We start from the raw sequence: 26,404 nt of genomic DNA, 5'->3' as shown, positions 1-26,404 counted from the left end.
ACATCACATAACCAAACAGATGGCCAAACCTCTGGACTTGTTTACAACCACTGAAGAGCCTTTTGATTTAAAACATGGTGGTGTTAGTAGCAAGACCGGTGAGATGTTGCATAAGGCTTTTGAATAGCAAAGGGCTGGTGTCTTCCTTAATATAGAAAATACTCCCTGTGGAACACTGGGGCTGATCTCTTGCTTTTATGCCACACCTTTGACAGACAGCTGCTTATCATAATGCTCTTTGGGGCTTCAAGGAAGTCTGGCTCTCAGGCTGTCAGAGGCTGGACTGAGGAGGAATGGTGGGGACGGCCGCCCCTCTTCCTGCACTGTCCCGAGAAGAGGAGGGCAGTATAGATTTAGAACTGTGGTTTGCAGAAGGCCATAGTTCAGAGGCTGCAGAGGGCAGAAGCTGGGGAATATTGGAAGAGTAACATCAAGAAGAAGCAGCAGCAACAGGGGAGAGACAGCTGACAGACTCAGTGTCCTTGAAGAGCATTCCTGACCCACCCCATCCCTGTTGGGATGCGTCCAAGGAGACGGGGGCAATTGGCTGGCCCCCAGCTGGCTCCAGCCCAGTGGCCGGCAGCCGGGCGATCTCTGGTCCTTGGATCAGCATGTAACTGCCACTCAAGCTTCAGAAACCTTCAGAAGCTGAGCACACAAGCCAGCAGAGAATAAAACTCTTCACAACAGAAGGGCAGATAGAGGCTGTGTAAAGCATATTTACAGGCATTTTATTCAGCATCAGGACAAAGAGAAAAACATGTCTTCTCCCCCTAGTGTCCAAACAAGCAGCATAAGCAAAAGCTATACACACAACGGAAGTTCCCAGCAAGCTGTGCTGGAATGTAAACAGACATGTGACATACAACAACTCCACACATCTGTTAAGGTGGAACGGAATATCGTAACACTCCCAAGACGAGACAGGCATTGAGGCTATTAGAACAGAGAGCTCAGAGGCAGAAAGCTCAGATTAGCCAGCGTAGGAGTGACGACGAATAGGGTGGACGTAGGAGGGGTGGGACTTTACTTGGAGCAATGCCATATTTTGGGAAGGCTGCATTCCTTCGTCACTCTCTGTGAATTATTGCGTGGTAAGAACTTTTATCGTTTCTCTGATTCTTGGCTGCCTCCGTGGGAAACATCTGATTCCCCGAAGCCTGACACAGGCCCATTTATTTAAAGCAAAAAGAGCTAGAAGCCTTGCAGCAAGGTCAACCTGATCTCCAAATGATATATTGTCCTCAAACTAGGACAATTTCCTGCTAAGCAGGAAAGTGTGCCATTTAAACATAATCATTTTTGACATGGCTCTTGAACATTCACCACCACTGCCCGAAATCGCTGTTCTGCACCTGGCCTTACTAGATCCCTTGGGGTTCTAGCAAAAAACACGAAGTTGATATCACAAGCCTGAAGGGTGTCCATCCCTAGACCAGAGCAGGGGTGGATTTAAGGCTGTGCGAGTGGTTCAGACATATTGGGTGCTGAGACAAGGGGGCTGAGCGAGGGACTGGGCTTTGGGAAGGAGCTGTGAGGGCTCTGGCAGGGCCTTCATTCCCAAAGTCTAGTTAGCATTTCCCCAGCTTTAGGAAGGAGGTGGGGGCTCTAGAACTCTGCCAGAGCCCTCACACCTCCTTCCCAAAGCCTGGTGTCTCCTTACCCACCTCTGGGAAGAAGGGCCTCGTCGTACCACCAAGAGATAAGGGAAACCTTGCATAAGCACTGTAGTGAACATTAGAGTTGCTGTATTTAAAACTTTGGGTTTGAGTTGTGGCAGGCTTGGCTACTGATTTAGACCAAGGGTACAAGGTGTAACAGTAAGGGCAGTGGTTGAGGAGAAAATTCTCTCATTCTCTCTCTCTCGGCTGCATTCCTGTGGTGTTCCAAAAATATGGTTCTCACTAAAAGGCAAAATGAGAGAGTGGTCTTGTGTAAAGAACACTTTGAAATCCTTTTCCTTACTTTTCCTTCATCTCGCTCTTGGCGCTGTGTTATTATACTTGGGAAGCTGGGGCTCCATGCAATGGGAAGACATTTGTCTGCCGAAACAGTTTGAAGCACAAAGGTTTACTATTGCCATGGCGTCCTCTTGGGCTCCTGAAGATGGAAGAAAGAGCTGTAGCCATGTGTAACAAACCTTAGCTTGAGGACTTCTCTTTTTTAAATCCGCAGCATTGTGGTCAAAAACAAGAAACCTATTTAGAACTTTGTAGGACGTTTTGGAGTGGGTACTTCAGTGAGACTCTGGCATGCTTTCTGAGGCAAATGCTCCAAGTTTTATAAACTGATGGAGAAGATCGTATTATACCAAGAGTTGTGTTGCCAGGATGGTTTGGTGGGCTTGAATTACAGGAGAAATGCAATTTTGAGGCAATTTAAAATTCACTATGAAAATTTTGAAGATTCACATTTTAAACCACTGGGAGATAATTCACATGTAGCACTGAACCAAGCCATAGCTTATTATGAACGTATAAGCATTGGTTTGGGTTAGCATGCCGTCCAAACCTTGCCTCATGGTTTGTCATCTCCTGACAAACCATCCGCTCTGGGCCTGCAAGTTCACATATTCCTGCTAAGCCATAATAAAAAAAATCCTTCCAGTAGCACCTTAAAGACCAACTAAGTTAGTTCTTGGTATGAGCTTTCGTGTGCATGCACACTTGTTTTTAATAAATGTGAAGGCAATCCCCTGGAGAATCACCAAAACAATATTTCATCCAATAGACCTGAGCAACTTTACTGTCCCTTATTTTTCTCGTATGTGCCCAACCCAGGAGTAAAAGGAAAAAGTCATCATTTGCTTTGTCAACAGCTGATGTCAGCTCCATTTAAGTAGAGGGAGAACATGCAATTTACCATAAAAGTAAAATATACATTGCATTTAAGTGGTACTTAGTAAGGTAAGGAGAGGGGTCTCCTCAATTAATGTTTTTTTTAATTAAAAAAAACCACCTTTCAGGCTCTAGTCATAAGAAGCAGACCCTTTATTTCAGCCTCTTGTCATACCTCCTGGAGTGGCTTCAGGGCAATTCACTGTGATGTTCCCCTGCATTTCACCCTTCTGAGGAGCTTCACAGGTAGCTAGCCTGAAGTTCCTGTCTGGCTCACTCTTCCTCCGCTGCTGTGGCTCTGGGGAAGATGAGAAGGAGTCTGAGAGCTGACGGACAATACTGACAGCTAGTATGGTGACATCTATCCCTGGGATTGGAAGGTCCAAGCCCAATCACTTCTCCAGATCACTGGCCGTTAAGAGATCTGCTGGAGAGTGCTGCTCTCCTTGGTCCTCATCTAAAGAGACCTCAGATTCCAGGTCTGGGTAGGGCTATACCATGACAGGCAATTTACCACCACCGCCCCCAAAAATACCTGGGCAGTACCTCTTCATTCAAGCCCCTCTGGTTCAAAATGGGTGCAGGAAACTCTATTGGTAGTTTGTGCCTGTAACTTATGACTTGGGTATATATTGTTGGTTGGTTGGTTGATTAATTGATTGAATATGTATCCCACCCTTCCACCCTAAGGAGCCATGGGGCAGGAAATATATATACAATTTAAAAATGAAAACAAAGTATAATCATAACAATCATAATCATATTTATATGCTGCTCCCAAGAAATGTTCTAAAACAGATTAAAACTCTAAAAGACAATTAAAAATATACTTCCACATATTAACCATTTCCAGACTAAATCTAATATATATAATATCTTAATATTAATAGATTTAATAACATTATTAATTCAGCTATATAATATCTAAATATTTGTGGCAACTCTTGGAAGTAGCCAAACCATGCTGAAAGTCTCAGGGGAATTTTAGGAACACCCCTAATGGAAACACCTTTATTTTGGGGGATTAGTAATGGAGAAAATGTGCCTTTGAAACAGGTTGAAAGGTATCCCTTCCAGAAATTTCAATGAGCCTCTTCTTCTGGCTTTATTGATCTATTTAAATGGTCAGGACAGGCAGGCAAACCACCTTAACCTCAGTCATCCAGGAAGGATGCCTGATGATATAAATACTCCAGCCCGCCACATCCAGAGGCAGCTCACCTTCTGTGATCCCCAGGACAGGTGGAAGACAAAGGCGACTTTTAAGGTTCCTCCTTAAAAGCTTCTTTGACTTAGGAAGTCGTAACTTCTCAAGGAAACTTTGCTACAATAATCAGACTGGCTGTATTTTTCGCTGCACAAACTCTAGGGCAGAGCTATCCAGACTTTTCACGTTGGTGACACATTTTGTTTCAGACATGCATCATTTCGTGACACAGTAATTCAGTTTTACTAGCAAACCAGAGGTGAAACTAACCCCTTTACCAACCCTGGGAGGAGCGTGGGGAGCATTCGCATGACACACGTACACTGCAGCTGACACACTAACGTGTCATGACACACAGTTAAGAAAGCTCTGCTCTAGGGTGCTCACCCGCCCAGAGTGGCTGCAGAAACCCAGCCAGATGGACAGGGTATAAATAATAAATTATTATTATTATTATTACAGTCTTACCTTGGGTTACAGCCACTTCAGGGTGCGTTTTTTTGGGTTATGCACCCGCCGAAACCCAGAAGTACCGGAACAGGTTACTTTGGGGGGTTTGGCGGTCGCACACACGCAGAAGCACTAAATCACGCTTTGCGCATGCACAGAAGTGATGAATCGCAACCCGTGCACGTGCAGACACGCCGCTGTGGGTTGTGAACATGCATCCCGCACAGATCACATTCGCAACCCAAGCATCCACTGTATTATTACTGCTACTACTACTACTACTACTACTACTACTGTGCAATTAATTTATCTGCCGCGGTCCCCGCTAATTGATTTGCGACTCCAATTAGCGATTTATGGCCGCCCGGCACACTTCCTCTTGCGCAGCTCTCAGTTACGTCTCAGCAGAGTTTCGCACAGCGGTGTAAAACTGTCACATAGCTTGGCTTCCAGACAAACACACAGAGAGTCCAGGTTTGTCTATTTACAGCTTTTATTCCAACATTTCTCAGGAATTTCCAGGACTATTTGCAGCCATGACAAAACTGCATCCTTTCCCCTCACAACACAGAGTGAGACTGGCAAACTTCTGACCAAGCTCCTCCCAAGCTTCCAAAATTGACGTCAGAATGGTGTGGCATCATGGGAACAACTTAACCTGTTAAGTTCCAGCCTCAACACCCCCCCTTGCTGCACCTTCTGACAAGACCCTTTTGAGTTCAACACCTTCCCCTTTACCTTGTGCTCCTTCCCAGCATCTTTCCCAGGCACCTGTTGAACCCCTTCAACACTCCCAGAATCGCACTGTGCGACACTTTCCCACGCACCCGTGACCTGAAACCCCTCTGACCCACTTGGGCCAGCAGTTGTTTCTTCTCCGTCAGATTTTTCCCCCTCTGACTTGACAACCCGTCCGTGAGCTTTCTCCATTACGCTTACCGGAGATGAAGCCTCACACCTGGACACTCCTTTCACAACCCTTGGAGATGCCCAAACCTGCCCTGACCCCTGACCCTGGACTTGGTCCCCATCACCAGGTTCTGAACCCTGATCCTGGACCTGGTCCCCATCACCGGGATCAGCCTCTGCCTCCCTCTCCTCCCTTTGAGGAGACTTTGCACCCGTCACCTGGTGACGTATTCCCTTTTCCTTGAAGAACTCCTTCAGAGCAGACCCAGTGAACTGTGACCCACGGTCGCTCCTGAACTCTTGCACCTTGGTGGAGAACCTTCGTTCCACCTCCGCAACCCAATCCTGGATCAGTTGCGCCACCTCCCCCTGTGATTTGAGAGAGAAACACCAGCCAACCTGGCTGTGGTCACCTGTCAGCGACAGCACATACCTGGCCCCACCCAGACTCTCACACCTCATGGGTCCTGACAGATCTGTGTGAACAAGCTCAAAGGGCTCTTTGGTTACCTTCCCAAACCCGGGAAAACCAAGCACCTTTGCACCTTTGCATGCCCTGCACCCTTGGGACCTCCCACATTCCCGGAGCTTGCACCCTTTTGTGCACCTGGGCAACTTCTGCACATGACTGGGAACCTTAGCACACTGCGCCTGTGCTTTTCCAGCATTCCCACAACCCTCCAGAGGTGACTTCAGAACAAAGAAATCGTTCTCCCTCTGCACGTTGACCAGTTGTCTCCCTCCTCTGAAAATGGAACAGGTGTCATTTTCAAAACAAATAATGTATCCCTGCTTCATTAGAGCTGATACAGATAAAAGACAACACTTCAGTCCCGGCACAACGTAGACCTCTAGCTCCTCCTGTAAAGGAGAGAAAAACACGTTAGCCACACCACAGACTGATTTTTGTGTTCCGTCTGCGAACATAACAGTCATTCCAGTTAAAACAGCCCTGCAGTTCCGCATTTCGCCAGCAGGTTCGCTTTGGAATCAAATTGCAATTAGCTGCAGAGTCAATAACAAAACTTAGCTCTGTCCCACAGCTGTCTTCAGTCAACGCCAGACTAGCCGTGATCTGATAAGTCTCTTCCTGGCACCTGGCACGTCCACCAGCCTCAGTCCCACGCCTGGTTGTTTTTCCAGACTGGTTGCCATGGAAACCCGACTGGTTCCCATGAGAGTTCAGCTGTTTGACCTTGGCAACATCCTGTCTTGCCTCTTTGCTCCGGTGGGGGCAATCTCGCCGCAAATGTCCCGGTGCTTTACACACGTGGCAATGACGAACTCCAGTGGAAAAACACTGCCTGGGGCTCTTTCCAGCTGGCTTGGCCCTCCTTCTTCCGGAAAAGCACTCCTTGCCAGATCCGCCCCCCCTGAACTGCCGCTTCATTCCAGCAGGTTCAGTGGAAAACTTTTCAAACTTGCCTTTGGAAGTTTCCGCCCCCCCGACTTGCTCACTAGCACTTCTTGAGGCTAAAACATCAGGAACAGGGGCTCCAGCCATCTCTAGGCTTTTGTATTCCTTCCCCAGGGCTCTGGCCTCCTGCTGAAGCTTCACAGCAAACACAGCAGTACATCCCCAGACAGCCCTTGCTGACTTCACGTCCTTGCCCAACTTCTTAGAGTGAGCTTTCCAGACGGAATGTCCTCCAGACCTGGCTGTCTGCCATTGTCTTCCCGGGGCCCAGCGTACTCACGTAAACAAACAGCCGCTCTCCAGCTCCCGGTCTAGCAGATCAGCTCTCCTGCCTCTCACAACTCCAGGCAGAACTCCAAGCTGGCTTCAGCATCGTCGTCAGCTTGCCTTCAAACGTTAGGCACAGCTCCAAGCTCTCTGCAGCCTTCCTGCACAGCGTCTTCAGCTTGCTTGCCTGCTTGCCTCAGATTCCGGCCTCCTACCGTGCCTCCTGCTCGAAACCGCAGATCAAAGCTCCCGGCAGTATCTTCCGTGACAGTTTTACGAGCGATGATTTAGGTTACCCATAACCTGTGCAATTAATTTATCTGCCGCGGTCCCCGCTAATTGATTTGCGACTCCAATTAGCGATTTATGGCCGCCCGGCACACTTCCTCTTGCGCAGCTCTCAGTTACGTCTCAGCAGAGTTTCGCACAGCGGTGTAAAACTGTCACATAGCTTGGCTTCCAGACAAACACACAGAGAGTCCAGGTTTGTCTATTTACAGCTTTTATTCCAACATTTCTCAGGAATTTCCAGGACTATTTGCAGCCATGACAAAACTGCATCCTTTCCCCTCACAACACAGAGTGAGACTGGCAAACTTCTGACCAAGCTCCTCCCAAGCTTCCAAAATTGACGTCAGAATGGTGTGGCATCATGGGAACAACTTAACCTGTTAAGTTCCAGCCTCAACTACTACTACTACTACTACTACTTTCACCCTGACGCCACCACCATCACACCCAAAAAATAATGTGATACCTTAAAGTTAGCTTCTCAAAAGCCTTGGGAGTGCAAAGGGCTTGTGTTAACTCCAGACACCCGCTGGAGCTCAAATATGGATGGTAAAATATGAGGGGAGGGGGAATGAGACTAAGGCAGCAATCCTAACCATGCCTACTCAGGTGTAATTCCTACTGAATTACCCTTGGGCCTTCCCTCCCATTAAGTATGAGATGGGAGCTGTCTTCATTGTCTGTTCAGTGCTTGCTGAAGATCTTCCCTTTTCAACAAGTCTTTTAAGCAGAGATGTTTCCCAGCCTGCACCTGTATCGGAACTGGTTTTTTTTAGATGTTTTCATTGTTCCATTAATTAGTGAGTTAAAAGGGAGAGACATGTGCGTGGCACGCTCTTCCAACCACAGGACCCAGCATTCTACAGTTCCTGATGGCAACAGGTGGGGCCAACAGGATGTAAAAAAAGGAGGCAGAAGCACCATAATCATCAGAGACTTTGAGAACCCAGGTATGGGGCAATCAGGTGTGTTGGCTGGCAGGGGGAAAGAGCTCTGAGACTCAGTAACAGGATGCCCATAAAGAATAAAATAGAAGTAGCTGAGATCTCTACTATCCTAGCCTACTCAAGGTTCAGTTAGTTGTCAGTCCTGAAGCATCATCTTTATACAGTGGTACCTTGGGTTAAGTACTTAATTCATTCCGGAGGTCCGTACTTAACCTGAAACTGTTCTTAACCTGAAGCACCACTTTAGCTAATGGGGTCTCCTCCTGCTGCTGCGCTGCCGGAGCACAATTTCTGTTCTCATCCTGAAGCAAAGTTCTTAACCTGAAGCACTATTTCTGGGTTAGTGGAGTCTGTAACCTGAAGCGTATGTAACCTGAGGTACCACTGTACCTAAAGACTGTGAGAATATTGTAGATCTGTTGCAAGTTCCTTAATTCATCCTACTCCTGACTCCTAAGTCTTCCTTCTAGAGTACATAAATAATATATTTGACCCCCTTACACAACTAAGTTCCGTGTAGATTATTGTAGAAGTGCTTTCAGGACTCAGTTCTGGAAAACCAAGCCCCCCCCCCCATTTCATCTTTTCTCTCTGAAAACATTGCTTCTTTTGACAAACTTATATGGAAAGTTTGCACAGCAGATCTTCAATTTGAACTGAAAGCAACAGGCATGATTCTTTTGACTTTAAGCAGCAGTGCCACTTGCTGGCCATTAAAAAGCATCACAGTTCATTCTCGCAGCAGCTTCTAGGACAGCGGTTTCCACGAACAGATGTTGGACTACATTTCCCATCAGCCCCAGCCAGCATGGCCAATGGTCAGGGATGGTGGGAATTGTAGCCCAACAAACATGTAGAGGACAACAGTGGTGTGGACAGGCTGAGGAGAGATGGGAAGAGCCATTCCTGCAAGGGTAGGAGTGTGTTTTCAATTGGCGTGTGAGGAGCTTACCATCTGCCACCTTTTGGGAAGAGAGATCTGTAGGGGTGCTTTTTTGGCACATGTGCTGTGGGGGCCCTGCATTGTTACGTGGCCTCAGAAGCACTTGAGAGTTAAGTTTATATTTGGTACTCAAGAGGCCGTTCGTGCTGAGCCCTCCTGCCCCTTCTTCCACAAAGGAAGTTGAGCCCAGGGCCCAGTAAGGCGCAGCTTCAATGGCTAGTGGCTCCTCCTCTCTTGCCCCCTCCCAGCAGACATTGAAGGGGCTGAAGACACTTCAGACCTATAGACAGGGGCCGTCTTACCCAGAGGCACTAGAGGTGTGGGGCACTCGGGCGCTGGGCTCTCAGGGGTGCCAGGCCAAGAGTCCGGGGCCCGAGAGTTGAGTCCGGGGAAGAGCCCGCCCATCAGTCGGAGCGCCACAGAGGGCTCTTCTGCTGCAGGTGGCTCTGCGCCATGAGTTTGCGGGCGACTGAGCTAGCGAGTCACTGAGACTGGTGGCCAGCTCTGCCATCCTACACGCCTGGGACTGGGCAACCTGGGGGGGGGGGCGTCGGGTGGATCTTTGCACCCCGATGCCACATATGCTTAAGACAGCCCTGCCTATAGAGTTGGCTGCTGGTGAAATGTGCTGCAGACACCTATTGTGCTAGGAGTTGTTTGGAAACCCCTAATCCCCTCAAACAAGGTGAAGGGGATGACAGAGGATGAGATGGTTGGACAGTGTTCTCGAAGCTACCAGCATGAGTTTGACCAAACTGTGGGAGGCAGTGGAAGACAGGAGTGCCTGGCGTGCTCTGGTCCATGGGGTCACGAAGAGTCGGACATGACTAAACGACTAAACAACAACAACAATCCCCTCAAAGACCTACAATTTCCAGAGTTCCCTTGGAAGCAGGATGGACTGTTAAACCGCTCTGGGAACCGTAGCTGAGGAACATCAAGTTAAACTGGGAAAGTGTAAAGGAACGGGGGTGCTAAACTGGGGACTTTTGTCAACAAGACCCAGGCAGCTCTCAGGGTTGGCTCACCAGAAGAGGGAGCAGCTGGCCTGCTTATTGCTATAGTACAGAAGGTGATACTCTAAGCAGTGGTTCTAAGTCCAGCGGTTGTCTGGTGACACCAACAGACATGCTGGCAAAGTTCATTGGGTTCAGGCCCAGATATGAGTTTTTGGGGGCTGGTAACATAAGCAGAAGATTGGACATATTCCCCAATCCAACCCCCGTTTGCAAGCTCAACAAAATTTGGAGATTCAGAAGAAGCAGGTATATGGCTGGATTGCATATACTGGGCATCATGCTGCTCTCAGATACCCCCTTGGTGCCCATCAATGCCTGCTGGCCCCAAATATTGTATGTTTATATTGAGAGGATTTAGCTTTTGGGGAGGTTGTTTGGTGGGAGGGGTGTGTGTTGTTTGTTGTCTTTTATCTCCACCTACAAACTTGTCACACTCCTGCTTCTGTTCTCTGACACCTGCACCCAACAGGCAATATAACAAAACCATTCAGCAGAGATGTATTAAACCAGGTATAGGAAAATATATATTTATAATAGGTTAAGATGTTGAGCAAGGACAAATGACAGAGGGTAAGAACTTGCTGAATTAAATATCTGAACTGGAATACAAAAAGGGAGGTGTGAGGAGGTCAGGAAACTAGTAAATGAAGTATAAGATATGAAAATATGGATTTCTTTCTTTCTTTCTTTTCTTCTTTTTAATTGTTTTCTATTTTGCATTTTTCACATGTTTTGTTTTTGTATATTTGTAGCTCTTTTTTCTTTTATTAGGGTAATTCTTTGTTTTTATTTTTTTATGTTTAAACTTTGAAACTCTTCATTGTTTGTAAAATTTTAATAAATATTATTTTAAAAAAATAAACCAGGTATAACTAATTTTTCTTTTACATTTTAAAGTTCTTTATTAGTAAATACAGAGTTGTGTTGTTGTTGTTTTTAACTTAGGACCACATGTATAAAAAAGGGATTAGAAGATAGCCCACAACATTTTCCCAATACAGCTATACATTTATTACAAAATATTACATACATCCTGTATTAATTATACCTCCGAGGCTGTGTGAACAGCTTCTGTGCACAGGCAGGTGGCAAATATCTTCTTTGCTTTCTATCTGTGCAGTTGCTACAGTTAACAGACGTCTTTTCATTACCACACAGGTGCGAACAGGAGCTGGCTACTATATATTTGGAATCAGTGTTTGCCCTAGGCTGTGCATGGCTGTGATCTTTTTCTTTTGTACAAACAATGGAAAATAGGTCCTCCTTTAGACCTCTCATCCCTCAAGAACCAGTCTTGTATTTGGGGTGCTATGGTTATTCAAATGAAATTTGGGGGTGTTGAGGTGTGAAGCCTTTTTGTACGTGAGCAACTTTGCTGCGTAGAAAGACCAGCTCCCTCTTTGTCCTCTTTAAAAATGAGGCTGCATTGGCATCAAGGAAATAAACAGTCATGCATGTATTCACCACATTTAAATAGTGGAAGGAGCAATCATGCTATAAGGCAGAAGAGGACCCACTCTCAAATAAGAAAAGAAAAATAAACTCCACTCTCCAAACAGCAAAAAATAAATGCCCAAGAATGGAGAGAATGAAATATATTCCTTGTTGTCTCTTCAGTGACGTCACAGGAACTGGCCAATTGATGCCAGTAACAAGGCCCAAGCAGCATGCAGACAAGCAGGGGATTTCACTGCTGTGGGGCAGGGGCTAAAGTAATGAATGGAAGGGACATGATGTAGGGGCTCTTAAAATGTTGCTGAGGTTCATAGTGCAGGTGGTTCCCCAAGTACTTTACTGAAAGGCCTTCTTTTGAATGGAACAGGCATCAGCTGCTACAATGACAACCTGTCCTGGGACTTTTATTTTTCTAATTCTGTGGATTACTGTTTCCAATAAGGCTATGCTGTGGTCTAAACCACTGAGCCTCTTGGGCTTGCCAATCAGAAGGTCGGCAGTTCGAATCTGCGCAACGGGGTGAGCTCCCGTTGCTCTGTCCCAGCTTCTGCCAAACTAGCAGTTTTAAAGCATACCAGTGCAAGTTGATACATAGGTACTGCTGCGGTGGGAAGGTAAACAGCATTTCCGTGCGCTCTGGCACTCGTCACGGTCCTCCGTGCACCAGTAGCGGTTTAGTCATGCTGGCCACATGACCCAGAAAGCTGTCTGTGGAAAAATGCCGGCTCCCTCGGCCTGAAACAAGATGAGTGCCACACCCCATAGTCACCTTTGACTGGACTTAACCTTTACCTTGCAAGACACATACACAACAGCCCCCCCAAAAAAATTCAGTGGTAGTGGCAGAAACAGATAAAGGTTTTAAATGTTGTTGAACTCCTAACTCCCATCAATCCCAGTCGGAATGGCAAATGGGATTATGGGAGTTGTAGGAGAGCAACACGGGGGCAGCCCCAGATTCCCAACCCGTGTGGCAGGCCAGTGCAGAGCTTATCTGAGGCCTGGAACCTCAGTCTTGTTAGAATAAAGTTATAAACTCACACAACAATGCAGCTGGTCACTGGAGGCCTGAGGCAAGCCTATTCGGCTGTCCCCACTTCTGCCCTGGACCTGCCCTGCCTCAGGCAAAATTCCTGGTGGCTTCCACTGTTCTGAAGTGTTGTTGAAATATTTTAGTCTCCCTCAGAATTACTTTTTTTTAAAAAAAATAATTTTTATTAACCGGCCAATCACATCAAATCAAATCACATCACATAAATTCCGAATTACAAAGCCGAATTTTAAATTTTGTTGAGGGAACCCATATTTCAAGATCCGAAGGAATTACTCAGGTGTTTTACCTGAGGAGGAACCCCAACATTTGCTTTGACTTGTGCTTTAGTTAGAATTCCGTGGCAACTTGGAAATGTGTCAAACCTCACATGGTTTGTTCTGCTAATCTTACTCCTCAGATAGGATCCATCTCGAATTTCACTTTAACTGAAATTCAGCGGTGACTCTAATTTCCTGTTATCAATATTCACATTGCTAAAAAATGATAAAATAAATTAAAAGATGAGATCACATCTTGACCTCGAAATATTATGTAGTGTTGGGTTTGTTTTTAATGCTTTAATACCCATCCTGGCAATCGTTATCATCGTAATCGCTAAAAGGCTTATTATGATAAATGTCAAGCATTAACTTTCGGCTTTCTAGCTCCATGCTCCTTGACCAGCTGTCGTCTTCTGTACTTTCAGAATTGCTTTTTGTGTCCTCTCTGGATTGGCTGGATTCCCCTTCTATAGAACGACTGTTCTCCTCGCCTTTGGATTCACTGCTTTCTGTTGATCTGCTCTGCTGGCCTTGCCATTCTTCGGACCGGAGAGCATTCGAATCGCTGTCTTCACTGCTGGCACTGTCTTGGGAATCTTTGCTGCTCTCAGACGACGCACTTTGAGACAACCTGCTGTCACCCTGGCTGGATTCATCTGTGTCCTCGGATGATTCTTCACTCTCTTCTGTAGATGTGCTCTTCTCACCTGATCTGCTGTGTTGTCTCTTAAACTCCCTGGATTCACTGCCCCTCGGTGGCACTTTTCCTACTTCTTCAGTAGAGTCACTCTCCTGCTCTTTAGATCTGCTAACACTGGCTTCATCTGATCTGTCGCTTATCTCTACAGATTTTTTCAAAGTCTTCTCATATGAGTCCCTGCTGTCTTCAGTGGATTCACTCTTTACGTCTTCTGCAGATGCAGTGTTGTCATCCTCTCTAGACTGACTGTTCTCATCCTCTCTAGACTGACTAGCCCTGAGTTCTCTGGACTGGCTATCTGCATCTTCCCTGGACTGGCTGTGCGCATCCTCCCTTGAGCGGCTGGGTGCATCTTCCCTAGATTGACTGTGCACATCTTCCCTGGACTGGCTGTGCCTGACTTCCCTGGAGCGGCCGTGTGCATCTTCCCTGGATTGACTGTGAGAATCTTCTCTGGAGTGACTGTGCTCGGCTTCCCTGGAGTGGCTGTGCACATCTTCCCTGGAGTGGCTATGCTTGGCTTCACTGGATCGGCTGTGCACATCTTCCCTGGAGCGGCTGCGTGCATCTTCCCTGGATCGACTGTGCGCATCTTCCCTGGAGCGGCTGTGCGCATCTTCCCTGGAGTGGCTGTGCGCATCTTCCCTGGAGTGGCTGTGCACATCTTCCCTGGATCGGCTGTGCACATCTTCCCTGGACCGGCTGTCAAAGGTCTCTTTGGACTGACTGCGGCTGTGCCCTCTGGATGAAGGCTTTACAGCCTCTCTGGAATGACTGGTTGCATGCTCTCTGGATCTACTGGGAACATTTTCTGTTGATTGACTAATGTCTTCTACAGACTGGCTTTCTTCTTTGGAATCAGCATCCTCCTGCTGCAGGGACTTTTCCTCTTCAGGGCTGTGATCTTCATCTGAATCAGCATCAACATAATGGTATACTTTCCTGGCAAACTGTTCCACTGATTTGCTGTGATGTTTGGCTTTTCTCTGCCCGTTTTCTCTGCTGCTTTCCTGGCTGCTTTCTTTTGAATGAACATCTCCGTGAAGCATGTGAGAATCACTGTCATGGCTCTCAAAGATGTTTGGGTCATCACCTTGCATTTCTTTGTCATCAAAATCATACCTATCCTCTTGGCTGCTGCTGTAACTATCACTTGCTTGATTTTTGCTGTAATCAGTAATGTGGTTATTCTCTTTTTCAAGGTCTCTGCTCTCGCTACTGCTGCTGCTGCTGCTACTGCTGCCATCATGGCGTTGGCCGATAGCATTGTCACCATCTTGCTCCCCGTTGGTCACCCACATTTGCTGATCATTTCCTTTGTTTGGAGTGACAGTCTGCCCATGAGTGCCTTCCTCATTATGTCCATCATCACCACTGGCACCCTCATCATTGGTCAGATCACTTCCTCCTTTCCCCATGAAAGTATACAAGACTTGATCAGGGGAATAAAGCATGCCATCGTTTTCAACATCAAACTGTTCTTTGGATTTTCTGATATCGCTGTGGTCTTCGTGAACCTCATTTTGATCCTCCTATAAAAGACGACAAATGGGAAGGGGGACAAAACTTTATTATTTCACGTTGTTTTTAGAGTTTCTTAGGCCAAGTGGCACTCTTGCTTCTACCCCAACAAGCAGCTGTTGTGCCAAAAGCAAGGTGGTTCTTTTACAATGAGATTCAGAAGCAAGACATCTGAAGGCAGCCCTGTTTAGGGAAGCTTTTAATGTTTAATAGATTATTTTATTTTACTATTCTGTTGGAAGCTGCCCAGAGTGGCTGGGGAAACACAGCCAGATGGGTGGGGTATAATTATTATTATTATTATTATCATCATCATCATCATCATCATCATCATCATCATCATCATTATTATTATTATTACTATACAAAATACACAAGCGAGAGAGAAGATTAAAGGTTTTATTCTAAAACAGCAAGCAATCTATTCATACCAAGCAAGCACTTCAATTTGCCACTTGGAAGACCTCAAGAACCAGAGAAGTGATTCCCCCAGCCTCAGTTTGCACAGCCCTGCGGCCGATCAGTCTGTGCACATGCTTCAGAGAAACTCTGCCCAAACCGTCAGATTTTGTAGACAACCTGTGTAGTTTTCAAGACTGGCTACATGCAGATCCTCCATTCGCCACCCCCTCTCAAGACCTCACTTTCTCAAAACACGTCAAACATGAGAGAAGGCACCAAGTACTATCCTTCCAAACTGATAAGGTAGCTGGCGAGGGGCGGGTAGCGCTTCACCTCCTCCCAATGTTCCCAAAACATCTAAGACTGTTCTCAAAACATTCATATCACAAAATAACGATGAGAAGCCAAAATACATTCCATCAAAAAAACTCAAGAAGAGAGATGGAGGAGGAAGGAACAGAGGCGGGAAGGGCTCCGTGTCAGACCCCTAACTCCTCAATACATTTTGTCTTCTGGAAGCATTTCTCATTCTGCACCACAACATAGCGTTTTGCTGCTGTATCTATCAAAATGTTACAACTGAGTGAAAATAGCCTCCTAAAATTCTCAGCTCTATACTTTCAGGCAGTGAAATTGGGAGCAGGGTAAGACTGTGCAGCTCAGCTGACCTCCATCCAGGTGAGTTGCTGCAGTATACCAGGAATGGGCAGGAGATGGCAGTTGCAAGGTTGGCGCAGTGCAAATACAGCAGAGCAGTCAATCTGGCGTTCCTGCTGGCGTGTTTTCACCATGCCAACCACACAATTGCCATGCTGCTTTCTGTCCCAGTGTGCTGCTGTGACTCAGCCAGATAGAGGTCAAGGCTGGGTGGGGAAAGTAGCTGTCAGTATGTATTTTTTTTTTTCATAAAATTTTTATTGGTTTTACAAAATTTTTAAGAAAAACAAACAAACACTTAAAATGACAAACATACACGTATAGTTTCAAACCTATTTTCATAAACCTCTTTTCTTGGACTTCCCCATACCCCCCCTCTTTGCATCCCAATGTCCAAGATTCAACTAGCAACTCCCAATTGTTACTTTCCAATCTCTGTCATCTTAGTCCTCTTTTATATTCTAACCTTATATCCCTGTACCCCCTTGTTTCTAGAAACCACAACATTTTAGCATTCATTAAGTTTATAGTATTCCTTAAGATAACTTTTAAATTTTCTCCATTCTTCTTCCACCGTCTCTTTTCGTTGGTCACGGATTCTGCCTGTCATCTCGGCCAGTGTCATATAGTCCATCACTTTCATCTGCCATTCTTCCAGAGTGGGTAAATCTTGTGTCTTCCAATACTTTGCGATGAGTATTCTTGCTGCTGTTGTAGCGTACATGAAAAAAGTTCTATCCTTCTTTGTCACCAATTGGCCGACAATGCCCAAGAGAAAGGCCTCTGGTTTTTTAGGAAAGGTACATTTGAGTACCTTTTTCATTTCATTATAGATCATATCCCAGAAGACCTTAATCTTCGGGCATGTCCACCAAAGGTGATAGAAGGTACCTTCAGTCTCTTTACACTTCCAACACTTGTTATCGGGCAAATGATAAATTTTTGCCAGCTTGACTGGGGTCATGTACCACCTATAGACCATTTTCATGATGTTTTCCTTTAAGGCATTACATGCCGTAAACTTAATGCCGGTGTTCCATAACCATTCCCAGTCAGCTGACATAATGTTATGTCCAACATCCTGTGCCCACTTGATCATAACCGATTTAACTGTTTCATCCTGTGTATTCCATTTCAGCAACAAGTTATACATTCTAGATAAATTCTTAGTGTTGGGTTCTAACAATTCAGTTTCTAATTTTGATTTTTCCACCTGGAAACCGTTTTTCCTATCCTGTTTGAAAAATTCCACTATTTGACGATATTGAAACCAATTTTGTACCTTATGTTTCAGTTTCTCATGACTTTGTAGTTTGAACTTATCTCCATCCTGTTCTAAAATTTCCCAATACTTCGGCCATCCGACCTCCATATTGAGTTTCTTCACTGCTTTAGCCTCCACTGGTGACACCCATCTAGGGGTTTTATTTTCCAATAGATCTTTATATCTTATCCAGACATTAAACAAAGCTTTTCTGACAATGTGGTTTTTAAAGGCGCTGTTGACTTTGTCGTACCAAAGATATGCATGCCAACCAAAAGCATTATTGAAACCTTCCAGATCCAAGATGTCCGTGTTCTCGAGGAGCATCCATTCTTTCAGCCAGCAAAAAGCTGCTGCCTCATAGTACAGTTTTAAGTCCGGCAGGGCAAATCCCCCTCTTTCTTTAGCATCTGTCAATATTTTGAATTTAATTCTGGGCTTTTTGCCCTGCCAGACAAATTTCGAGATATCTTTCTGCCACCTCTTAAAACACTCCATCTTGTCGAGAATCTGCAAGGTCTGGAACAAAAATAGCATTCTAGGCAATACATTCATTTTGATCACTGCAATTCGGCCTAACATTGACAATTTCAAATTTGACCATATGTCTAGATCTTTTTTAATTTCTGACCAACATTTTTCATAGTTGCCCTTGTACAAATTCACATTCTTAGATGTTAAGTAAACCCCTAGGTAGTAGCTGTCAGTATGTAGGGTAGGGTAGGGTAGGGGAGAAAGAAAGGGTAGGAGAGAAAGAAAGGTAAGGCGTAAGAAGCTAAAGAGGAAAAATGAGACAGGAACATCACCGGGGAGTGAATCAGTGAAGCGGGAGCTGTGATCAAACATTATATGCAGGCAAGGGAGTTTGGAGTTAAGTGCTGAAGCCTATGCTTCAAGGGACTGCAGAGGATCTGGGAGCAGGAAGAGAGTGGGTTGCAGTGGGAACATCACCTTGCTGTACCACATAGGCAGCACCAATTCACCAAAAAGGACTCCATCAAAAAGGAGGACAGAAATGTTGGTACATTGTATAGGAAAGGATTGTGGAAGAATGGGGTACAGTGCTGGTCCAGGGGTGGGGCTAACAGCACAACCCCACCCCTTGTTATATGTAGGGCTACCCTTCATGCAAATAGTACATGAAGAGGTCTCCTTTTAATCCAACATTCAGAAGGAGTGGAATTCAGAGCAGCATAGACCACAAGAATAATGCAAGAACGGAGATCCTTTCAAAACTACAGTGAATGATCTGTGATGACTTTATGAACATTCATATTACTGAATTGAGGTGACTAAACTTTTAGCTGCTTATGATGGGGAAATAATTCTGGCCACTTCAATTCAAAGGTTTATACGGTAACCTTTTGAATACCTACCAGAGATGTTCCATCAGCAGATTGATCATCAGAACTGTCCCCATGGTCATGGTTGTCATCTGCCCATTTCCTCTGAACTGTCTGGTGGTGGACTCTGAAATAATTGCCGTCATCATTGTCCCGAGTGATCCATTCATGGTCATCTTCTGAGGAGCTCTCCAGGCTTCCACTGGAAACTTTCCTGATGAAGTTCTTGCCTTCACTGCTCTCATGGCTAGTGCTCACACGTTCACTGACATCTTTCCTTCTGTTTTCCATGCTTGTGCTTAGCCTGCTCTCTGTATCTTCATCACTAACATCTGTGGAATCAGCTACCTCATTCAAGCTTCCTTCAATTGCTGTAGCCTGTACAAAAGATGGACATTAAGGAATGCCTTGTTGCAGTTTTGTTGTTGCTTCTGTTCTTATGCATTTGTTATATTATAGTAAATGTCAAAAATAGTGTGGTTCCTATCACATGGGACTATATCAGCCACCCCTAATGCTCCAGCTGTTTCATCCTACAACTCACATCATCCCTGATCATTGGCCATGGTGGCTACGCTAATGAAAGTTGAAAGCCAACAACATCTGGAGGGGCACATGTGCACAGGTGTATTTCTAACAAATTTTGTTTGTTTGTGTGACCTATTCCTTTGCTGGGCATTAGGTAAAGCGGGGCAACTCCTGGGATTTTCTGCCTCAGGTACCAGAATAACTTGGATGTCCTTGGGTACTTTGGGAGGAACCACTATTTGCTTATCTGCCTCAGGCAGCAGAATGTATTGAGCCTTTGCCTCAGAAGACCTAAGTGGAAGCTGCTCCCCAGCAACTGGTAGCAAAGGAAGACTTGCTTTTATCAAGCACTGAGTTCCAGCTTGCCTCAGTGGTTATCGGTGGGCTGTGTGACAGACAACAAAAGGCAACATTTGGGGAAACCAAAGAGGAGGGCAAGAAATGCTGACTAAATAATTCTAGTGTAGCAGATGGCCAGGTGATTTCATCCAAAGCACAACTCAAAATCTGAGGGAATTGGTTTTTTGGTTGGTTGTGTTGCACTCAATGTAACTTGATGATCTCAAGTGGTACTAGGGAGAGTTCTTTCCTGTTTCTGACTTCTAAAATAATTTTGTAGCAGAATTCATCATTTGATGAAAGAGAAAGCACAATGACCTGCTTACCCAATGTTCCTCAGAGCTCCTGTGATGTGCACCTAGGTGTCTGGATACCTGGATATATTAAAAGAAGAAAAACATGAATGAATGAATGAATGAATGAATGAATGAATGAATGAATGCTGTAGCTGTTAGAGAAATTATTCAGAAGGACAAAGTCAGCACAAAGGACACAAGCCAGTTGAAGTTACATGTTTTTATATCCTACTTGATTTCAGCGGGTGAGCTGAGGACATACTTAAAACCAAACATGTTTAAAATGTCAGGGTTGCAATGCATTTTTTAAAAAAATACTTACAGGACGAGCACAGGATAGAGCCCACAGGGAGATAAACAAGAGTGACGTAGTCTTCGTATTCATTTTAGTTTCTGTAACAACATCAAAAACAGAGTGTAAAAATAGAGAATGAGCAAGAACTGTATTGGCCATTTTTAGGTCAGAGATGGTAAAGAGTCCCTCATCACTGCTCCTTTTCACCATGCTGGTGCCAGAGTACACACCTGGCTGGTTTATGCAGAAAGACCTAGACCAGGCTTGCTAAGGCTAGTCATTTCTTTTTGCAGGGCAGAATGGCCCACTGCATGTTGCTAGCAAGTGGATTCAGCCCACATGCAGCCAGCTGCCAATTTCATGCCAGCTTAGAGCAACAAATCAGTGTTGCTTGCTAAAGCTATGTATTATGTGCAACTATGCAACGATAGTGGAAAACCAAATTTGCATGTACACTTTATTTTTCCAGGCAATTATTACTTCATGTGTTTTGAGCACACAGGCTGCACCGGGGCCGGCCCACTCGTGAGGCAAAATGAGGCGACGACCTCAGGTAGCAGGATCCACAGGGTCAGCATATCCTGATGTAGATCCTTATCTCCCCCACCCCCCATTCTTGATGTAGATCTTCACTCACCCCTTCTTCTCTGGTAGTGGTAGGGAAGGGGGTGTTGTTTTGCAGTTGGCCTCAGGTGCCAAAATGTATTGGGCTGGCTGTGGTCTGCACTTTAAAGCACACCAAACAAAACCGTGTTTTGATAGAGAGGGCATGCCTGGAACTTTGTTTGCAAAATGGGTCCTCCTGCACATAAGCTAGTGACTGTGCACAGAATGTTGACTGCCTTTCTGAGAAGTATGTTTTATTGTAAACAGCTTTGGGGATTTTGCAATGAAGCAGCATACAAATTCTGCTGAATAAATAAAACATATAGAGCCATCATTGCTTTGTGTCCCACCGTGCTTTCATAACACTTCAAACGGTACCCCTGAAAAGGCTGAGAGGGAAACAGAGAATCGGGACCCAACACCTGCATTTTGGTATGACTCATAGGTGACTCACTACACCCCGCCCCTAAAAACTACGGAAATAGTATTTAAAGGATTGTTTAATAAATAAATTCCTAACTACGTGAAAGAAACAAGGGTATATCTCACACATCCACATAAGCACTCATAAGAATTAGTGTGCTGTAATGGTTAGAGTATTGGACTCGGGCCTGGGATACCAGGATTCACATTTGCTCACTGGGTGGCATTGGGCCAGTCATTGCCTCTAAGCCTGACCTACCTCACAGGGTGGTGGGGACTGATTTCTTTTTAAAAAACAAATTTTTATTGGTTTTTAAACCAATAAAAGAACCATTAAACACCATTAAACACTTGTCCAGCAGTGCCTCTAATGATGTTTGCCCTATCCATTGACTTTAGACATAAACTTACACATTCAATCTTCAAACATATTACTTAACATAACTTCTCCACTCAGAATATTGAGCAACTGGCATAACAAGGTCCACATTTGGGTCCTTAACATAGTTAAAGAAAGGGGTTTCACGTCTCTTGGAAGGTGTCCCTATGTGTTATGCCTTTATGGAATCATAGAATCATAGAGTTGGAAGAGACCACAAGGGCCATCGAGTCCAACCCCCTGCCAAGCAGGAAACCCAACCCCTTTAATTGCCCTCCTGTCTTTGGTAAGGCACTCAGACATTGCTGGATCCCAGGTATCATTTTCCCATATGTTCCGGGGTATTTCAGTCTTTTGCTGCTGAGCTATTGCTAATTGTGCTGTGGTCAGTCGGAAGGATGCTAGTTCTCTGCGATGCAGTGTGGAGCCCAAGTCTACGTCCAAAGATAAGAGTTGCTAAGGCAGGGTGTTTTGGGGATTAATTGCAGAGAGGGAGAACCATGTCTGAGTGACTTGTAGAAAAGGAAGTACAGTGGTACCTCGGGTTAAGTACTTAATTCGTCCCGGAGGTCCGTTCTTAACCTGAAACTGTTCTTAACCTGAAGCACCACTTTAGCTAATGGGGCTTCCTGCTACCGCGTCGCAGGTGCACGATTTCTGTTCTCATCCTGAAGCAAAGTTCTTAACCTGAGGTACTATTTCTGGGTTAGCGGAGTCTGTAACCTGAAGCGTATGTAACCTGAAGCGTGTGTAACCCGAGGTACCACTGTACATAAATGAAATAAATAAATAATGTGCCTTTCTTTATTTTTAAGTGCTAAGCTTCCCCCCGCCAAAAGAAACGGACAAGAATGATCCTAAGTCGCTTACAACTTGACTTAGTAAATTTCATGATTGAGTTGTATGAAATAAAGGGAGCAAATGCAATTGGTAAAGTAAACCATCCGCCCCCCCCACCCCCGGTCATTCCTTTTCACACAACCACACACAACACCTATGTACAGTTAGATATAGATGCTACCTCCAAGACAACAGCATTGAGGAAATGATTGCAGCAGCTCCAGATAAGTGATCACCTACACACAGTATTCTCAAAACACATTGGGACTAATGATCTGTGGATGGTGGTCTGTTAGGAGAAGGGGTACTTCCCCAATTTTTTAAACGAGTTGGGGGTGACTGTCTATTATTGGCTCTGACTCCACCTACTGTTGGTCTTCCTGCCTTTTGCCTTACTGGTCCTGATGGGCACCAGTCACTACTGTTAGCGATAAGTGTACATGCACCCTTGCACTGTGGTTTGGAGCTGGCCCTTTCCTTCTTGGTGCGTATGTAGCATATGGATCTCCTATCACAGATTCATCATCATCACTACAGCCGGAACTTTTGTATCGCCTGATAAACATGGAAGCACAATCCTTTGGAATGGTGACACCATGCTGAGATTCATCAAATGATTAGATAAGAAGTGATGAGATATCAAGAGATGATGCATAAAAATCAGCCCTAAGCCCTGTTCAACCAGGGGGGCCACACATATTTCAACAATAAATAATGGAAACCAGGTACGTATTATTAGCAAACATGGCGTTAATATTACAGAATTACAGAATAGTAGCATTGGAAGAAACACCAAGGGTCATCTAGTCCAGTGCAGGGATCCTGCTCATAGCTATCATTGGGCAGGATTGAACCACCAACCTTCTGGTTAACAGCAAGACACACAGAACTTGTATATTGGAGGCAAAGTTTGTAGGCAAGATACTCCCAATTTATTGTTTTGTCTCCACATGCATCCAAATTTGCATTTTATAAAACACTCATTTCCATTGTTCAATGAGTATCAAAATGATTTAAAGACCCTTTTTGCTTAAAACTCACAAACATCAGATAATGAGAACAGGGACTTAGCATTTTCCTTCATTAATGCTTCTTCATTAATCTCCCACATCTTTAAGACTTCTCATTAATACAGTTCCAGCAGCTGCCCCCTGTGCTGGCTTTAACTCTTAACAGCATCGGAACAAGGAAAATAATTTAAGATTTTACCTTTGTGCCTGTCTCAGTGAGGTTGCTCCAGGGTTTCCTTTTTCAAAATTTGCTCCCCAAAGCACATCAGTTTGGGATCCAGTTCTTGAACACCAGTTTTTGACATCTTCTATGACGGTGCACGAATTTAAACTCTGCTTCAGCTACAAAAGGACCAATCAGCAGCCTTGAGGAAGAGAGTGATGTCATAAGGTGTCATCAGGCTTCCAGGCTGCCCCCGCTTCCCTTCTGCCTCCAAATGGACGTTTTCCCTAAAAATAAGCTGTGGTTCTCAAAATGACTAGACCAGTTTGCATTTAATGAGGGATCTTGCTAAGGGTTCATTTGGATTTCTAAATTTATACCACTTCTCATGCCTGCAGGTTTATGAGTGTAAACAATTGCAGTGTCACCCACATTTATACCCAAAGTGCTGTTATCCCCAGTCGCACTCGCTTCCTGCTAATATATGTATTATACCAGTAGACAGTTTGTACCGAAGTGCTTCCGAGAACCGTCTTTAGCATAAAAAGATCTGTGGGCTACCATATCTTCTCGCCTTACAGCCACCATGTGGGAGGATGCTTAGAACAGCTGCAGCACTGAAATGAAACTGCTGAATTTGCCCTTTGCAGCTGTGATACAACCAATTGGCATGCTACCGATGCCAAGGTTTGCACCCAGCTAGGATTTTCTTTAGCATGTCTGCTGTGACAGTTTAGGCAGTGGAAGAGGCAAGCCATTTTTCAGACTCAGCTTAAAATTTCAAACTGAAAAGTGGGTTGCCTCTTCAGTGTGCGGTAGACACAGGGCTGGATTAAACCCTGTGGAGGCCCCCAGGAAGTCAAAATTGGGGGTGGGGCTGAGGCCTCACAAGAGCGAAAACAAGCAATATTTCTGCTTCTACTCAGCTACTTGTGAATATTCTACTAGGATCTGGAGTTGGCAGGAACTTGCAACACGCTAACTGACAGAAAGCTTTATGAGGTTTCTGGTTCATGCACTCTAGTGGGATAACATTGAACTAAGAAAGCTTGATTGTAATTTTCTTTCAAGGTCAAATCAATATTATTTCGATGTGTTGTCACAGGCGCCCTACCTGAATAGGTAGCTATTATAGTCTTTCTTTAGTCCTTTTCTTAATATTTAGGCTGTGTTACTATATGCCTGAACATTTTGCTTGCCCTTTTCGCAATTTTTCCCAAGTCTACTGTGTCCTTTTAGAGGTGAAGCAACCAGAACTGTACACAGTATTCCAAGTGCTGTATCCTCCAGGTCGGCAGCTTGAATCCCCACGACAGAGTGAACTCCCATTGCTCTGTCCCAGCTTCTGCCAACCTAGCAGTTTGAAAGCACACCAGTGCCAGTAGATAAATAGGTACCTGTGGTGGGAAGGTAAACGGCGTTTCCATGCTCTCTGGTTTCTGTCATGCTGTCCAGTTGCACCAGAAGCGGTTTAGTCATGCTGGCCACATGACCCAGAAAGCTGAATGTGGACAAATGCTGGCTGTCTTGGCCTGAAAGCAAGATGAGCGGCGCAACCCCATAGTCGCCTTTGACTGGACCTAACCATCCAAGGTTCCTTTATATTTTTATTCTCCAATGATTATATTCTGTTGGTAGCTGCCCAGAGTGGCTGGGGCAACCCGATGGGCAAGGTAAAAGTTACAAATTATTAATATTACATTATTATTATTATTATTATTATTATTATTATTATTATTATTATTATTTGGTCACACCATAGATGTGTATAGTGGCATTATATAGAGGTAGTTTTCTTTGCGTGTTCTGCTGTGAATTGATCCTCCCAAATTAATGGGCTGATCCGAGTGTAAGTTTCCACCGGATCACAGATTAACATGGAAATGGGCCGGAAGGGACTTGGACATGAAATCATGTGAAAGCAACACAGACCAGAAATAATACTGTCTATCCCTATGAAGAGGTGCTGGGGAAACATACACCAATGACTGCGCCCAGTTTGGACCTAAATAAAACCTTGCCACATCCTGTTAGTGAGACATGAGGGACTGGAGGCAGAGAAAGCTTACCCAAGCAGAAGAAAATCCATGACGGCAACTACAGCTTCCCCACTTCCTCACACTCAGCTCAGCCATTTCCTGGTGACACCCACAAGGAATGTTAGGAATAGCTGCCAGGAAGGGCTTCTCCAAGCTTGCCTGAGAAACCAAGCCTTATATAAATTGCTAAGAAGAAGCGCTTAAGAACACAAAAACTTCACAAACTTGTTTCTAGCATAAAGCGGGCATATACATTGCTTCCAAGTGGGACTTCCACCTGAGGCTCTGGGAGTGGCCAAATCTATTCATTGTTATTGTTCCAGACTTAAATGTAGACCTCCACACTTCCACGTCACTTTGCGATCATCATTTGAAAGCCCTCGTAAAAATCCGTCAGGATCCGGGTGCAAATTTCTCCCTTACACAGATTTGTAAGGGAGAGCCAGTGTGGTGTAGTGGTTAAGAGCGGTAGTCACGTAATCTGGGAAACCGGGTTCGTGTCTCCGCTCCTCCACATGCAGCTGCTGGGTGACCTTGGGCCAG

At 45.0% G+C, this 26,404-nt stretch overlaps 1 protein-coding gene across 1 annotated transcript; it reads right to left on the bottom strand.

Annotated features, from left to right (window-relative positions):
* Nucleotides 1-12,000: 12,000 nt before the first annotated feature.
* LOC310686227 (uncharacterized protein) lies at nucleotides 12,001-25,942 on the bottom strand. Its single transcript, XM_083459415.1, has 6 exons — nucleotides 25,892-25,942; nucleotides 23,859-24,024; nucleotides 20,429-20,499; nucleotides 20,137-20,184; nucleotides 18,977-19,321; nucleotides 12,001-15,288 (listed from the first exon to the last, which is right to left on the bottom strand). Exons 3-6 carry the CDS (start codon nucleotides 20,489-20,491, stop codon nucleotides 13,354-13,356), a joined length of 2,391 nt encoding a protein of 796 aa, XP_083315541.1. The 5' UTR covers nucleotides 20,492-20,499; nucleotides 23,859-24,024; nucleotides 25,892-25,942; the 3' UTR covers nucleotides 12,001-13,353.
* Between the last annotated feature and the right edge of the window lie 462 nt (nucleotides 25,943-26,404).

This window comes from Podarcis liolepis, assembly GCF_965112155.1.
Source record: "Podarcis liolepis genome assembly, chromosome: 9".
In the NCBI taxonomy this organism is placed as follows: Eukaryota; Metazoa; Chordata; class Lepidosauria; order Squamata; family Lacertidae; genus Podarcis; species Podarcis liolepis.
The sequence above is the reverse complement of the archived record's forward strand: the minus strand, read 5'-3'. Positions and strand labels throughout refer to the sequence as shown.

Excerpts from the sequence above, each read along its gene's own strand:
- LOC310686227 (XM_083459415.1), bottom strand. The coding sequence starts at position 20,491 with ATGAATACGAAGACTACGTCACTCTTGTTTATCTCCCTGTGGGCTCTA. Across the intron at positions 20,185-20,428 it reads CTCTATCCTGTGCTCGTCCT|GTATCCAGACACCTAGGTGC; the intron begins GTAAGTATTTTT and ends TAATATATCCAG. Across the intron at positions 15,289-18,976 it reads CTGCTGATGGAACATCTCTG|GAGGATCAAAATGAGGTTCA; the intron begins GTAGGTATTCAA and ends CGTCTTTTATAG.